Raw genomic sequence first — 16,145 nt, forward strand, 5'->3', positions numbered from 1 at the left:
TACTACTACTATTTTAATACACCTGACTTATACTGCATGTCTGAAATTCTTACAACTAATTTTTTTTAAATAAGAAGCTTTTTTAATATGCTTTCTGTGTTTCATTTTGCAATAGAAAACTGAAAGAATTCTATGGTGTCACTTGTCCAGTGTTAAATGTTCACAGTATGCTTTGCAGGCTTTTCTTTTGACTCCAGTTTTCTACTATTATTTAATTAAGCTTTACTATTTGTCATTCTCTCTGCCAAAGCAGGCTCTTTAGCTTAATGCATGTTTATAAGTTAAAGACCTGTTGAATATCCATTCCTCATTTGACAGCAGAGAAATAAAACACTTTTTAAAATGCCAAGGGACAAGAAGCAAAATGCTTTTCATCCCAGGCCCTAGTAACCCAGGGAGAAATGGAAGTTGTTGGTTCTTACTATTTGGTCTAGCCATTAGCTAGAAGCTAACTGCCTTAGTGAATCTTTTTAGAGGTCAGTTAAATATACTCAATTCCATATCCACACATAATACCCTAACCTGAGCCAAGTGTTTTGTAACACTTGCCTAGCTAGTCTCAGGAGCATGTGCATGGCCAAATCAGCTCAAGCTTGTCACCACTAATGTGAGTCAAAGAAACAAGGAATCAGTCATGACATTTTCATAAATGAAGGAGAGTACATTGTAGTTTTTGTACATTGTAGTTTTTTTAACTTTTTTGGCTGTAAAACCTTGGGCAATGTATATGTGTATGTGAAGTTTTCACAGATAGTGCATGTTTTGGAAACCACCTTTTTTTTCCCTCCATTCACTGGTTCCATTTGGCTGCCAAAAACTTTAAACCATTACACATTTCCGATGCACTTAACCTCTGTAGATATAGCCATTTAATTTCTGTTGTTATGTAAAGAGATTCAACAGAGCTTTTGATTTTATTTTGACTTTCTTCATCCTGGTTCTTACCAAGATGCCAGTTCCTGATAGTAGTTAGTCATGGAGAAGATCTGTCGTGTGAAAATTACAGCATAATATCTGTTACTACTACTACTACTACTATCACTAACAATGAAGAAAGACATCTTTGCCTAGTACATGTAGGTTGCTTAATCATAGATATCCACTAATAATTATTGAGTTCTCTGTACCTAACCTGTTACAGTACAAAATCAAGTTAATTTAAAAATACTAACAAACCTTTAAGAGCTTAAACTCCTAAATTATTATTCAGTGCAATATAAAGAAAAACAAGAGTGTGAAGCTGATGTGCATCAAAGAGTATTCCTTTTTGTGAATGTAAATATTTTTGTATCTCTATTGGCAAATGCACTTCATTTGTAGTATATATGAGCAAATGCCTAAAATAAGTTTCTTTTCCCATTACTAATATATGTTAGTAGTGAATCAATATCTAATAACTTGTATTTGTAGATTTTTGTGTCCTAATCTTTACATGGTTAGTTCTACTTAATGAACTAATAAACCTAATGAATCTTTTTGCAACTTGCAACTTACTTCTGCTTGGGTGGCTCATCTTGCTGCTGAACTGTAACTTCCTGCCTCTTGAACTTCAGGTCTACCAGGTACTGTAGTTCTTTCTCAACGGCCCTCTCTTTTTCTTTTTAATATTGAGAATTTATTATGTTAGAGCAAATAGTAGAAAAAATCATCCAAATATAATAGGATCATAAAAGATGCAAGAGATATTGCATGAAAATAGTTCTGAGGAACTATAAATAGGACATTTCTTTTTTCCTTTATTATTTTTGAGCTTTACTGAGGTATAACTGACAATTTGAATTGTAATATATTTCAACTGTACAATGTGATGATTTGATGTACTTATACATTGTGAAAGGATTTCCACAATTATCTCATCATACTTCATAAATGTAATAGTATAAAATTGCACTCCCTTTTTATAATAATTTGCTATGAAATGGCAGCATTGGAACCATCTTTACTGTGCCAACTAAATGGAATTCTCTAATCTTCAAAGTGAATTTTATCAGTTTAAGAACATGCTCGTATATAGCATCCAACAAATCTTAAAATACCAGCATCTTGCTCTCTTAAAAAACTAATTGCCCATAAATATTTAACAATAAAATTATGTTTTATTGTTGAAGGCATGAAGGGATGCTCAGAATGGTCACCTGTTTTATTCCCCAGCTTCCAGCCAGTTATAGTGCATCCTCATTTAACAGATGATTACCAACAGTATTGACTTAAAATGTCATGAACTGATAGGTATTGGGGTGGGAACTTGCACCACATTTGTAGTGTAATTCTTTTCATTATGCATATTCTTTTTTAATCACTTTGTTTTCTGGAGTATTTCAGTCTTACAGAAACTTACTAAGGCTAAATATTTTTGCAGTGTCATATTTTTTCTGTAAAATCCTGGCTGGATTACTGAGAAACAGAAGTTAACAACAAAAACTAATAGTAATGTATTATTAAAACAACATGTAAAACGAAGCCAAGATAAAGTCAAAAGGGCCTGTGTAACTGACTTATTCAGTAAATAATCTTTCATGGAACTCTATCCCAGTTATTTATAATACCTTAGAGCAATGCAAATCCAAGTGCGTTCAATGAACCAGTATTTGTTTGTTACCAGTCTTCATTGGAATTGGAAGAAATAAAGAGTAAGCATTTAGAAATTTTTACAGCAATCCGACAGTATAATTTTATTTGTTTAATATAATAACCAAAAGGTAGGATTCTATATTGTCTGTCTTTGGTTTTTTATTTTAATGTTTTTTTAGTAATGTTTATTGTATTTTATTAAAAAAATAGTCCATGATGGACCAGGAATTAAGAACAGATTGGTCTTTCACCAGAAACAATTTCAGAAGCACTTTTTTAGAGAAATATGCTTGAAAATCCTAAGTGTTTATTGTTAGATCATTTCGTGCGCATGATGTCAAAAGTATCTCTGACTCACTGTTAGATTTATTATAATACAGGATTTTTTCACTTGTTTGCTAGAAAAATAGCCAAATACATCTCTTAAAACTTCTTCAATATTAAGTTAATATTTCTTTGTATTAACTGCTATTATTGTTAATATTGGTTTGTATTCTGTTAATATTGGTTTGTATTAACTAGGCTTGCATGGAATACCAGGAGAGAAGGGGGATCCAGGGCCTCCTGGGTTTGATGTCCCAGGACCCCCTGGTGAGAGAGGCAGTCCAGGGATTCCTGGAGCACCAGGTCCTATGGGACCCCCAGGATCACCAGGGATCCCAGGAAAAGCAGGTGCCTCTGGCTTTCCAGGTAATTTATTTATTCTTCCCTCTTTGGGGATTTAGGAGATTAAAATTAATATGATTCTGCTATATTATTCTCTGGTTGTACTTTTCTGGATTGACACTATCCTTTAAGAAAAAGTGTCAAATGTCTTTTGCAGGGAACTATATTTGCTATTTGCATTACACTTTTTCTCTGTGAGAGCTTCAGTTATACATTTCTGTGTAACACATACCCCTCAAATTGAATGATGTAAATAAGCCTTTTAATTTTGCTCAAGATTTTGGGGATTAGGACTTAAGGGATGGTGTAACAGGGTTGTTCATCTCTGATCCACATGACATCAGCTCGAGTGGTTGAGGGTGAAGGATCTGCTTCCAGCATGGCACTTCTGACACCTGAGTGTTTCTTGGCCTCTTCACATGGTATCTCGTTATCCATAGTGCCTCTTCACACAGCTTTGGCTCTTCACATTATGGTAGTGTCAGGGTAGTTGCTCTCCTTTCAGGGCAGCTGACTTCCAAAAGAGAGAATCGGGAGTTCCTATTGTGGATCAGCAGGTTAAGAACCCAACTAGTATCCATAAGGATGCTGATTCAATCCCTGGCCTCACTCAGTGGGTTAAAGATCCAGCATTGCCACAAGCCGTGGTGTAGGTCGTGGATGCTGGCAGCTGTAGTTCCAATTCGACCCCAGCCCAGGAACTTCCAAATGCAACAGATGCAGCAATAGAAAAGATCCCCCCCCCAAAAAAAGGAAAACAGAAACAAAGCAGAGAATCCCCAAAACTGAAAGTGAGTGTGGAAGCTGCAAGACTTCTCATGATCTAGTCTTGGAAGTCATACAGTGTCACTTAGTCAAGGGTAAGGCATAGTGATCCCAAATTCAAGGGGAAAAGACTACACACGGCTGTGTATACTGGGAAGTGTGGTTCATTTGGGGACCGTCTTTAGGAATTAACTACCACAGTGATACAGGCAACACTCAGTAAGATTACAATAGTTGAAAAGGGCTAAGACTTAGTGCCTTCCCTCCAATTCTCAATAGTTTTCCAAATGACATCTTAAAATTTATCTTTTATCTTTCCAAGGTCAAGGAAAGATAAAAATTACTTACTGATATTCTTCAAAGGTGCCAAAGGCGAAATGGGTATGATGGGACCTCCAGGCCCTCCAGGACCTTTGGGAATTCCTGGCAGGAGTGGTGTTCCTGGTCTCAAAGGTAATATTCAGAGTTTGCTGGCAGATGTATAAAAGAAAGAAAATTAAATATTGCTTTATGTCAGTACAGAATATTTTGATTTGACTGCTTCAAATGAACACTTGTATTTTCTTTCTAAGCGACATAACATTTAAATAAGCCCTGTTTTCAGTTTAGTGGCATGCTCAGTTTGAATACTATGAAACGTGGTAAGTGCTTAGCTCAAAATAACAAAATATAGGGGTTGTTTTGACTTCTTTACAGTTTCTATAATTGTCAAAGAATTGCAGAAGAAAGAGGGATTGTCATTTGAGTGTAAAAGCGTGTGTGAGCTCAAGTTATTTATAGACAATGAATAAGGTACTTAAGTGGGTGGGCAGTGGCCTACCCAACCATGTATCACATGAATAATACTTACATACTTTAATCCTGGATGAATGAATCTGATCTGCTCTGTCTTCCCCACATCTGTTGGGTTTAGGTGATGATGGTTTGCAGGGTCAGCCAGGATTTCCTGGACCTGCAGGAGAAAAAGGTAGCAAAGGAGAGCCTGGCCTTCCAGGCCTTCCTGGACCAATGGATCCAGATCTGCTGGGCTCAAAAGGAGAGAAAGGAGACCCTGGCCTACCAGGTATGTTTCCTGGTATACATGCATTTTATTTTATTTTATTTTATTTTATTTATCTTTTGCTTTTTTAGGGCTGCACCCACAGTATATGAAGGTTCTCAGGCTAGGGGTTGAATCAGAACACCAACGCCAGATCCAAGCCACTGAGCGAGGCCAGCGATTGAACCCACAACCTCATGGTTCCTAGTCAGATTTGTTTCACTGAGCCATGCCGGGAACTCTTAATTTTAATTTTTAACAGCATGAAAAGTGACTTGTAATCCAGGATTCACCAACAAAAGTCATTAGGTGTATCAAATTTTGGTAATGAAAATTAATTTTCACTGATTTGTACTGTTTTACTGATCAACTTTTGTTTGAGTATTTTCTTTATAGTTTATGTATCATAAGCTATGAAGTTTTAAAACAGTCTTAGTCACTTTCAGGCCTTCCAGAACATAGTATAGGATGTGGTCAAGAGAAAACGGAGATATAGCCAGAATTACTTGGAAAACTGATTTCATTGTTTGAGAAATTTGCTGGTCCTTTCAACTTTTTTCCCCTGGGAATCTGGGGTTAATAGATGCAAACAATAGCCTTTGGAGTGGATAAGCAATGAGATCCTGCTGGATAGCACTGAGAACTATATCTAGTCACTTGTGATGGAGCGTGATGGAGGATAATGTGAGAAAAAGAATGTATGTATATATGTGTGTGTGTGTGTGTGCGACTGGGTCACTTTGCTGTACAGTAGAAAATTGACAGAACACTGTAAACCAACTGTAATAGAAAAAATAAAGATCATTGTAAAAATATTTGAAACCAGATGAGGATGAATGGTACATTGTTGCCCTGCAGCGTTTTGATATCCATATCATCCTTAAGGCTTTTAAGTATGGTTCATTGTTATTCTACCTTGGCAGGATACACAAGTATTGGACTATGAACAGCCAAGCTCAGCCCTGAGGGAAGTCACTGAAAGTAGGTCTAGGGAACAACTGTCTTATCATAGTTATTTAATTGGAAGCAAATAAGGTATAAAGTATAACATTGATTTTTAAAATTAATTTTTTTTTCTTTTTATGAAAGTATAACATATAGCAAAGCATTAGAAAAACCAAATAAGCACAAATAAATAATAAAGTACCTACCATTCAATCTACATAGAATAGCCTTTCGTTTGACATGGAACTTTAAAACTAGCTATGTTTATTTGCAGGTTGCATAGTAAAGTTTGTGACTCTTTTTGTGTCGTAACCATTACTATTGTCAGTCCATGTGTGCATGTGCGTGTTTGTGCAGGTGTGTGTGTACACAGATGCTATAAGTTTCCCTTGGAGCAGGACTCGGTGGGATTTCTCCTCAAAAAAGTTTTTTAAGACATTACTGTAGTTCTGCACTTAGTCATAAAAGAGGCCACTTAATTTTTTATTGTTAAAATGAGATATCTTTCTTTACTTAGTCTTATAAGGGCTTCTCTTCTTTTTCCATTTTGCCTTCTGCAAAATCCAGGCAGTAAACTGTATTTGCCTCTAATATAGGGTTTTTAAGGATAGAGTAGAATCTCAGAAATAGCTTAGAAATAATCTGCCTCGATTCCTTTATTTTATTTTATTTACTTATTTTTATTTTCAATATTTTCATTTTTTTTCAAATTCCTTTATTTTATAGTATAAGAAACTGAGGCCCAAAGATAAAAGTGATTTAAGTATTGTGTGTTCTGAATTTTGTAATGGTAGCAAAATGAAAAGGGGGGGAGTTTAGTGGGTCCGGTGTCACTGGTTCATAGTATGTCAGAATATCGCTGGTTCCTATATTTCAGAGTTTGGGTAGCTTGCTTCGCAGCATTTCTCTAATGGACTAATGATATCAACCTAACTTGTCTTTCTTATACTCATCCTTGGAAGGTATTCCTGGAGTTTCAGGGCCTAAAGGTTATCAAGGTTTGCCTGGAGACCCAGGGCAACCTGGATTGCGTGGACAACCTGGATTACCAGGACCATCGGGTAAGTATGATAAACCACCTGTAGCAAATAGATGGCAGATCCTGAACCCTGGAACAAAATAATTATGTATTTATCATATGTGAGGGTATTTTGGATCTGGTCATGGCAATATGCTTGGATAGCTACTGAGATGTGCAGCTCTCCTTTAGCAGAAATATTGCCAAGTGGCCCAAGTGTCAACAGAAAAGATTTGTAGGATATTTTCCTTTGCTCAGTTTCTTCTTTTTGTGGCAGCAGAGTGTACACAGAATCAGAAGTACATCCAAGTAAGATGCTGTGTTTTATTTATATATCTCACAACATAGGTAAATAAGACAGTTATCTCATAGGAGCCTAAAGAATTCACCCTTTTCATGGAAGACAGTATGCCAAAAAGTATGTATATATATATATATGTATGCATGACCGGGTCACTTTGCTGTACAGCAGAAATTGACACAACATTGTAAATCAACTATACTTTAATTAAAAATTTTTAAAAATTGAGTAGCTAAAAAAAAAAAAATCACCCTTTCAGTTCTTTGCCTTCCGGTAAATCAATCATTACACCGTGGCTGCCAATTCTATTTTTCTCAAGTTTCTAGGGATAAAAATTTCACAACCTACCTTGGTAATGTGTTATAGCATTAATCACTCTTATAGTTAACATGGATTTTCTTTGTATATGTATAATAAAACTCTTGGTTGCTGCTTCTCAAGGCATTTTAGGGCCGATGGAGCAGGATGGAGGATAATGTGGGCTAATGATGGCAGTTGGGCTGCCAAGGAATAGAGCAGCTGGTCTCCGTCCTCGTCAGAGCCCTTTCAGTCAGTTATTCTGCTCTGAACTCTGTACTACATTACCTTGAAGTAGTTAAAAGGAGAAAATTGGACTTCTCATTATGGCGCAGCGGAAAAAAATCTGACTAGGAACCATGAGGTGGTGGGTTCGATCCCTGGCCTTGCTCGGTGGGTTAAGGATCCGGCATTGCCGTGAGCTGTGGTGTAGGTCACAGGTGCGGCTCGGATCTGGCATTGCTGTGGCTCTGGCATAGGCTGGTGGCTACAGCTCCGATGAGACCCCTAGCCTGGGAACTTCCATATGCCACGGGTGCAGCCCCGAAAAGACAAAAGACAAAAAAAAAAAAAAAAAAAAAAGAGAGAGAGAGAGAAAATCTTTCCTTTTCTAGCTTTGGCATACTATGCATTCTCTTCTCCAGATTGGAAGTCAGTGTGAAAGAAAAAATAAAATAATATTTAAGGCAAGTTGTGGTCCTTAGAAAATACCTAAGTGACACCACAGAGCTCAAGCACCTAAGCTCTGGGAAGAATATGTAAACACAGCAGCCCATGATTATTGGGGATGATGGTGTCTGTGGCCTAATGTGCTGAGGGTTATCATGACAGGGTGCCACTTTCCTCTTCCTGGCCTCACATAATCATGCCCTACAAGAGAAAGACACTTCTGACTCTTTTAAAAAGAGTCTCTTTATGTTGCATTTATCTGTGATAAATACAGGAAGGTAGTTATATACATACACAAATAAGACTTAGGGTGATTGGAATAGTGTTGGCGTAAAAAACAATGTGTCCTGGTGAAATTTTTGTATTTTAAAAAATAGATTTATATTAGGAGACCTCTATTACCATGATTATATTATAATAGCTTCCTTAGGAGATTTCATAGGTAACTCTTGCCTATTTTATGCTGAGTTAGATCTTTGGAACACAATCTGCTATTACGATTTGATCCATTCAATTCTATGCTTGCATTTGAATTACAACCCCTTCCAGGAAACCAGGCAACCCTAGTACTGCTGACTTATGTTATTTTACCAATTTGACTTTTCTAGGTCCCAAGGGTAACCCTGGTCTCCCTGGGAAGCCAGGACTTACAGGACCTCCTGGACTTAAAGGAAACATAGGTGATATGGGTTTTCCAGGTGAGTGATAAAACCTCCCGAATATTTAGTTCCGTTAATGGAAGATAGCTCACTATCTTTGTTATCAGAAAAGAGACTGATATTGATAGAATCAAACTGAGCCAACATCTAGGGCAATCAGTGGGTAGAGCTCTCCCATTACACAAATATTTGAAGTAGGAATTGAGACAGAGCACTAGAAAGAATTTACAAACTTCCAATCACCCCCCCCAAGCTGTACCCCCTTTCACTTAAACTTCCCTTATAAAAAGGCTTTTGTATAATCTTGATTGTAAAGCTCATCATTCTGTCAATCAGAATTTGCAGAATTCTTTAAAAAAAATCTTTTTGCTTGGTCATATGCATCATGTATATCCCACAAACAGTATTTTGTAAAAGACCACATGTTCCATGTTTTTAACAGGCCCTCAGGGTGCAAAAGGGTCTCTTGGATCTCCTGGAGTTCCTGGACAACCCGGCTCCCCAGGATTACCTGGACAGAAAGGAGAAAAAGGTGATCCTGGTATTTCAGGCATTGGTCTTCCAGGTCTTCCTGGCCCAAAGGTAATCCTTCCTATTCAGGCACATGCCTGAACAGATGTGGTTTTTCTTCAACACTGTGCTCATTCCTAATTCTTCCTTAAACAAACTATCGAATGATATGGTATAATTCTGGGCAAGAAATTCATTCCTTCTTTTTTTTTCTCTTGTGTGTTTTAGAGTTGGTAGCCAGTCCAAAAAAAAGCGGGGGGGGGGGGTCTTTCTTATTTCTTTGTTTTCTCTCTATATTAATATCTGAGTATGTTTCAGTAACCCAAAGGCATATTTTGGCCTAGTTTGGGCTTTCTTTTCCTTTTTGGTCATGGAGTTGGTCTTTGTCCTAATGTTATTATTAACTAATTTGAAGAAGTTTATAAGCACAGTAACTCATCACATTGATGAAAATGCAGTATTATTCTTAACTGCATATCTGAGGTAGTTCTCCAAAAATAGTTTTAACATAGCCCTCTATGCCCCTGGTATTTCAGGCATTGGTCTTCCACACTAGTCAGTGTGAAAATTTTGGAGGTATTTCTCAAGCAATCAGATTTAGAACTTGTTTTGGAATCACTGGATTCACAAATATTTGATAAAATATTGTGAAAAAAGTAACAACTGCAGTTGATTTGCAGAAGTATTTTGTAACTAGTAGAGATGCATCCCTTGTCTGTTACATACATTTCAAGTATTTTCTTCCAGTGAATTGTTTGTCTTGTAATGTTTAATCATTCCGTCACAATACAAAACTTGAGTGTTCAAAAAGGAATTGTGTTACTCAGCTTCCATGGAATTAGTGAACGTTCCTACTGAGTTAAGAGTTTATTGAATAATGTTTTAAAGATAATTTCTTTTTTAATAGTATACAAAAAGGCTATGGTTTGATTGCCCAGTAAATCACCTTATTGTAAGAATAGAGAAATTTTCACATATGAATTGCAGATTAACTGTGTATATAGTTCATTGAAATGAATCTTATTTTTTCTTTTCTATTTAAATGTTATCAGTAATACGTGAATGCATATTTTACTAAAAATAGTAATACAAAGTTATCAAGGGTAAAAGTGGAATTCTCCTTTATAAAATGTCTCCTTTATTCCATGCTTGTTCCCATAGGAATCCACTGTTAATAGTTGGTCTGTATATCCTTTGACTCCCTTGTGCATTCTCTCTATATATGCATACGTCTGTGTACACACATACACACACACAGAATTTGGAGTTTTCTACACATTATACATATGTAGAGTCATAACACACACTATTCTATATGTTGCCTTATCATTTAATGTCTCTTGATATTTCTTCTTTCAGTATATCTTAATTTTCTTTGTCATTGTACATTGTTTTTTAATGGCTACATGATATCCCACTTTTGTTGTAAAATAATACCATAACGAACATTCTTACACATATCTGTGGATACATGTACGATTATTTATATGGTAGAGAATCCTAGATGTGAAACTGCTAGGTCAAAACATAAATGCATTTAAATGCTGATCTCAAGTTTTTATATGAAGAGTAACAAACTAATTTGATTTTTAAAAAATCAACCAGCACACGGTAGTGTATAGAAATATCATGTTGTACACATGAAACTTACGCGTATGTTATAAATCACTGTTACCTCAACAAAAAAATCAATCTGTATGAAATGACGTAAAATCAGAAGTCTTCTGTCCACACATTTACGTATGTCAAATCCACAATTCTTCCCCAAGGTAAACACTTTTAGTCACTCCTCATGTACTTGTCTAGAAAAGGCTTTTTATGCATATATACGAATGTGTATATGATAGATACTGCATCATTTTTGAGAATCAACTTTTTACAGTCAAAACCTCTGATACTGAGGTGCATCTTACAATGGGAAACATCTTATAATTGTAATTGGAAACATTTTTTCCTCATGGAATGATGTTGCATCTTTCAAAGGTAGTGTTTTTATGTTTTTATTTACATACATGAAATCATACTATGTATCTGCTCTGAACCTACTGGTCATAAGAAATTTTAGGAAACTTTATCAGCTGATAAATATATGACTCATTCTTTTTCATAGTTATAGAGTATTTTTTGGTGTCGGCTAACCATAAGTAATTTGACCTCTTATGAGCACTGAAGTTGTTTCTATATATTTGTGGTTATAAACACTGAAGATTCGTGTCCATATCTTACATACATATATATCTTAAAATTATTTGATAACTATTGCTATAGAATAAATTCTGAGTAGAGTTGCTGGAACCCAGTGTACATATGCATTTTTAATATAGATATTTACTGGCGAATTTTCCTAATTAAATAGTACTGCTTGACACTCCCTTGATCAATGTAAGAAATTTTTTGTTTTCTTCTCATTTTACAAATATTGGGTACTATTGATCTTTCTAATTTTGTCAATCTAATAGGTAAAATGTAGTGTATCATTGTTTAAATGCATATTTTCCTGATTCCCAGTGAGATTCCTTATATGTATATCTCCTCGTCAAAATGTCTATTCATATTCTTTGCTTCATTTTTTTAGGAGGGGACTTGGTTATATATTTCCTGTTGATTTGTAGGAGTACTATATAAACAGTGAAGATGCATCTGTTGTCTATTATATATGTTGCAAAAAGTTTTTCCCAGTCAGTTGTTTGTATTACAGTGGCATTTACTGTGCATTTTGCCATGTAGAAGTTTAACATTTTTACATAAGCGAATGTTATTCATTTAAAAAATGGAGTTCCCATCATGGCGCAGTGGTTAACAAATCCAACTAGGAACCATGAGGTTGCGGGTTCGATCCCTGCCCTTGTTCAGTGGGTTAACAATCCGGCGTTGCAGTGAGCTGTGTTGTAGGTTGCAGACGCGGCTCGGATCCCCTGTTGCTGTGGCTCTGGCGTAGGCTGGCAGCTACAGCTCCGATTCAACCCCTAGCCTGGGGACCTCCATATGCCGCGGAAGCAGCCCAAGAAATGGCAAAAAGACAAAAATAAAAGTAAAAAAAATAAAAAATATCTCTTGAGTATGTACCATATGCCAGGTACTATTTTTTAAGTGCTAGAGATAGAGCATGAGTGAAACAATTTCACTGCCTGCATGGAGCTTATATCTCATCAATGAACAAAATAAATAAGTTTATGTTAGAAGGCATGGTGAAATTAGAGCAAGGCTTGGGGGTAAGAATTGCTGAGAAATGTTACATTTTAAAATAGAGTAGACGAGTTCCCATCATGGCTTACCAATAACGAATCTGACTGGTATCCATGATGTTGCGGGTTCGATCCCTGGCCTTGCTCAGTGGGTTAAGGATCCAGCATTGCCGTGAGCTGTGGTGTAGGTTGCAGATGCAGCTCGGATCTCGTGTTGCTGTGGCTCTGGTGTAGGCCGGCGGCTACAGCTCCGATTTGCCCCCTAGCCTGGGAACCTCCGTACGCCGTGGGTGCGGCCCTAAAAAGCAAAAAGTAAATAAATAAATACAATAAAGTAGGGTAGTAAGGAAAATCTTCTCTGATAACAATTGATCAGGTGGCCTCATGCAGTGAGGGGGTGACTCATTCAAAGACCTTGACATTTTCAGAAATAAAAAGGAGGCTAGTATGAATTAAGGTTCAGGTGAAACTGTATACTTTTTTCCAAATAAATTATCCAAAGGACCCAAACTCATTTTTTACAAACTCTCATTCTTTACTCATTGATTTGAAATTCCATTTTACAGATTTTATAAATTTGTTTTCATTTTTTTCTAGACTGAGTGAATTTTAACATTCATATAATGGAGCCAAGATTACCATAATAACTCATCTCTGAAATTATATTGGATGGCATTAGAAAAACATGTTTCAGTTGGCCAATGTCCACAGAATATTCAGTTCTTCAAGCAAGAGTTTAACTTTTAGTTTTTCTATGCAGCCTAGAAGTATATTTCAGTAAGCAAATTCTACTCCAAATTTGAATACTCGCAGAGCTGGTAGAACCAGGAAATCATGTATTTGAAGTATCCTGTTGTTTCTTTAAGGTGGTATTATTTTATCTCAAAATGGTCACACATTTAAAAAAAAAAGATTTTACTGCTTAGTTCTAATTGGCTTTGCACAATTCTGATATGCACAAGTTTGTAACCACAATTTAGTTAAATGACATCAGTCCACAACAATGTGGTTCAAATTTAAGTTACTGTGGTATGTTACCTCTTCAGTCCATAAACCACTATGTAAATAACTGTTGTGCAACATGATCAGGGAACAGTCATTTCACTTCTTTCAAATGCTGTCAGTGATTATTCACTGTGAATCTGTTGTTCCCATCTTACATTGACAGCAAAGCTTGGAAATGTGTTGCCTCTGTCTCTCATTGATAAACCAACTTGAAATTTAACAAAAATGGATACTCAAAAGAGAAAATTGACCAAACATTATGAAAGTGCAGTTTAAAAAGTGACTAGTTATTAAAAATCCTAAACCTGGATTTCCCACTGTGGCGCAGCAGGTTAAGAACCCAACATAGTGTCCTTGAGGATGTGAGTTCAAGCCCTGGCCTCACTCGGTGGATTAAGGATCTGGCATTGCTGCAAGCTGCGTCATAAGTCGCAGATGCAGCTTGGATCCAATGTTGTTGTGGCTGTGGCATAGGCCTGCAGCTGCAGCTCCAGTTCGACCCCTGGCCTGGGAGCTTCCATATGCTGCAGATGTGGTCCTAAAAAGGAAAAAGAAAAAAAAAAAAGAAAAGAAAGGCGATAGCACTAGAAGTGAAAAATCAAATGGAAATGGAATTAGAGATAAAATAGCCAACCAATGGAATGTTGACACTGCCACCATTTGAGAGACTTTAGATGTGCAGCCAAGAAAGCTAGTGAAGATGAAATGAGCTGCATATGACTTTACTCTCTACAGGTATAGTTGCCATGAAGAAGGATTTTAATGTTTTGAGAAAAACCTTTATTTTATTTTTTGGCCATATTCACAGCATGTAGAAGTTCCTGAGCCAAGGATTGAATCATGCCACAGCAGGGACCCAAGCCACTGCAGTGACACCACCAGATCCTTAACCCACTGTGCCACAAAGGAACTCCAAGAAAAACTTTTAAAGGTCATGGAATGGTCATATTTTCCCCATTGATTTTTTTTTTTTGGCAATACTATTCTTTACTAATTTTTCTCTTTGAAGGAGAACCATGCTTTTTTACAGCACCTGTAAACAAGTCAGTGAAGTATATGAGTTTCCCATAAATATATATTATTATTTTTTGCAATGTTAGACTATCACAATACAACTGTCTTACACAATAGTTACTGAAGGCAAGTCAGGCTATAACAAGGGTTGTTCCCATTGATTTTTAAAATTTCTTTATGTGGTTTCATCATGCATTTTCATTTTTATAGTCCCATACTACTGTGCAAAATAAGGAGTGTCTGCATATATTATAAAGGAAGATTAGAATAAAAATTTCAGGAAACATAATAGTATGATTAGGGGATGCCAAGTATAAGAAAAATTCTGTAGTTAGTGAGTTGTTAAGAAATAAGGGTAGCATTAAAAGGTCAGATGGTAGTTTGTTTTACAAATGAGGCAATTTATGAGACAGTGTCCTTGTTAGTCAAAAATCATAATTAATATAATACAGTGCAAACTCTGGACAGGGAATCAATAGGCAGAAGTTTGAGTCTGAATCTGTCTATATAACTTTATAAGTCACTTAATTCTTCTGTATTTTCATTGCTTATTAGTGAAATAGAAAAATTACCCCATGTATTGTGCATATCGAGGCTTCAATTAGATTTAAAAAAAAAAACACTTTTGTAAATTATAATGCACTCTGTAAAGAATATTTGTCTCCAAGATGAGATAGATGGACTGGATGGTATCTAAGATTTATACAACACTTAAACTTAATGACAGTATTCTTTTGATGTGGCATAAGGTTTCTAACCTCCATTAATCCTTCTTAAAATAGAATCATACTACACACTCAGAACAATCCCCTGTCATAATCCTGGATAGCATTTTTGCTGAAATTCACAAGCAGAAAATCTTAGAAGAAAATATGATATATCTTCATGACCTTGATTTAGATTAATGATTTCTTAGATATAATGCCAAAAGCCAAACAACCAAAGAAAAATTAAATTGAACTACATTATAATTTTGTGCTGCACATGATAGCGTCAATAAAGTGAAAAGACAACTCACAGAAATGGAGAAAATATTTGCAAATTATCTATCAGATAAGAGATTTGTATCCAGAATATATATTTAAAAACTCTTGTAATTCGATGAAAAAGAAAATAGACCAATTTTTAAATGAACAAAGTCAGTTGGGCCTAACAGACCTATACATACCATCCCACAACAGCAGAGTATACATTTTTTTAAATGTATACTCAAGAAACATTCTTCAGAATAGATCATATGTTAGGCCACAAAGTAAGTCTCAATAAATTTTAAAATATTTAAACCCATACAAAGTATCTTTTCTAATTACAATAGAATGTAAACTAGGAATAGCAGCAAAAGGAAACCTGGAAAATTTACAAATATGTAGAAATAAAGAACATACTCTTAACAACAAGTAGGACAAAGATGAAGACGCAAAGGAAATTATAATATATCCTGAGACAAGCAGAAAACACAACATACCAAAACTTATGGGCTCCATCAAAAGCAATAAATACT

General features: G+C 35.8%; 1 protein-coding gene across 3 annotated transcripts in view; it reads left to right on the forward strand.

Moving 5' to 3' along the window:
- Window positions 1-16,145, forward strand: part of COL4A5 (collagen type IV alpha 5 chain) — a 224,470-nt gene that overhangs the window by 164,429 nt on the left and 43,896 nt on the right. For all 3 annotated transcript variants that reach the window (XM_021080779.1, XM_021080778.1, XM_021080780.1), the window contains exons 31-36: window positions 3,094-3,261; window positions 4,366-4,455; window positions 4,916-5,065; window positions 6,949-7,047; window positions 8,880-8,969; window positions 9,373-9,512. In XM_021080779.1, the coding sequence (XP_020936438.1) occupies window positions 3,094-3,261; window positions 4,366-4,455; window positions 4,916-5,065; window positions 6,949-7,047; window positions 8,880-8,969; window positions 9,373-9,512 (737 nt within the window). The remainder of the gene's footprint in view (window positions 1-3,093; window positions 3,262-4,365; window positions 4,456-4,915; window positions 5,066-6,948; window positions 7,048-8,879; window positions 8,970-9,372; window positions 9,513-16,145) is intronic.

The sequence above is a fragment of the Sus scrofa genome, chromosome X (assembly GCF_000003025.6).
Source record: "Sus scrofa isolate TJ Tabasco breed Duroc chromosome X, Sscrofa11.1, whole genome shotgun sequence".
Classification (NCBI taxonomy): Eukaryota; Metazoa; Chordata; class Mammalia; order Artiodactyla; family Suidae; genus Sus; species Sus scrofa.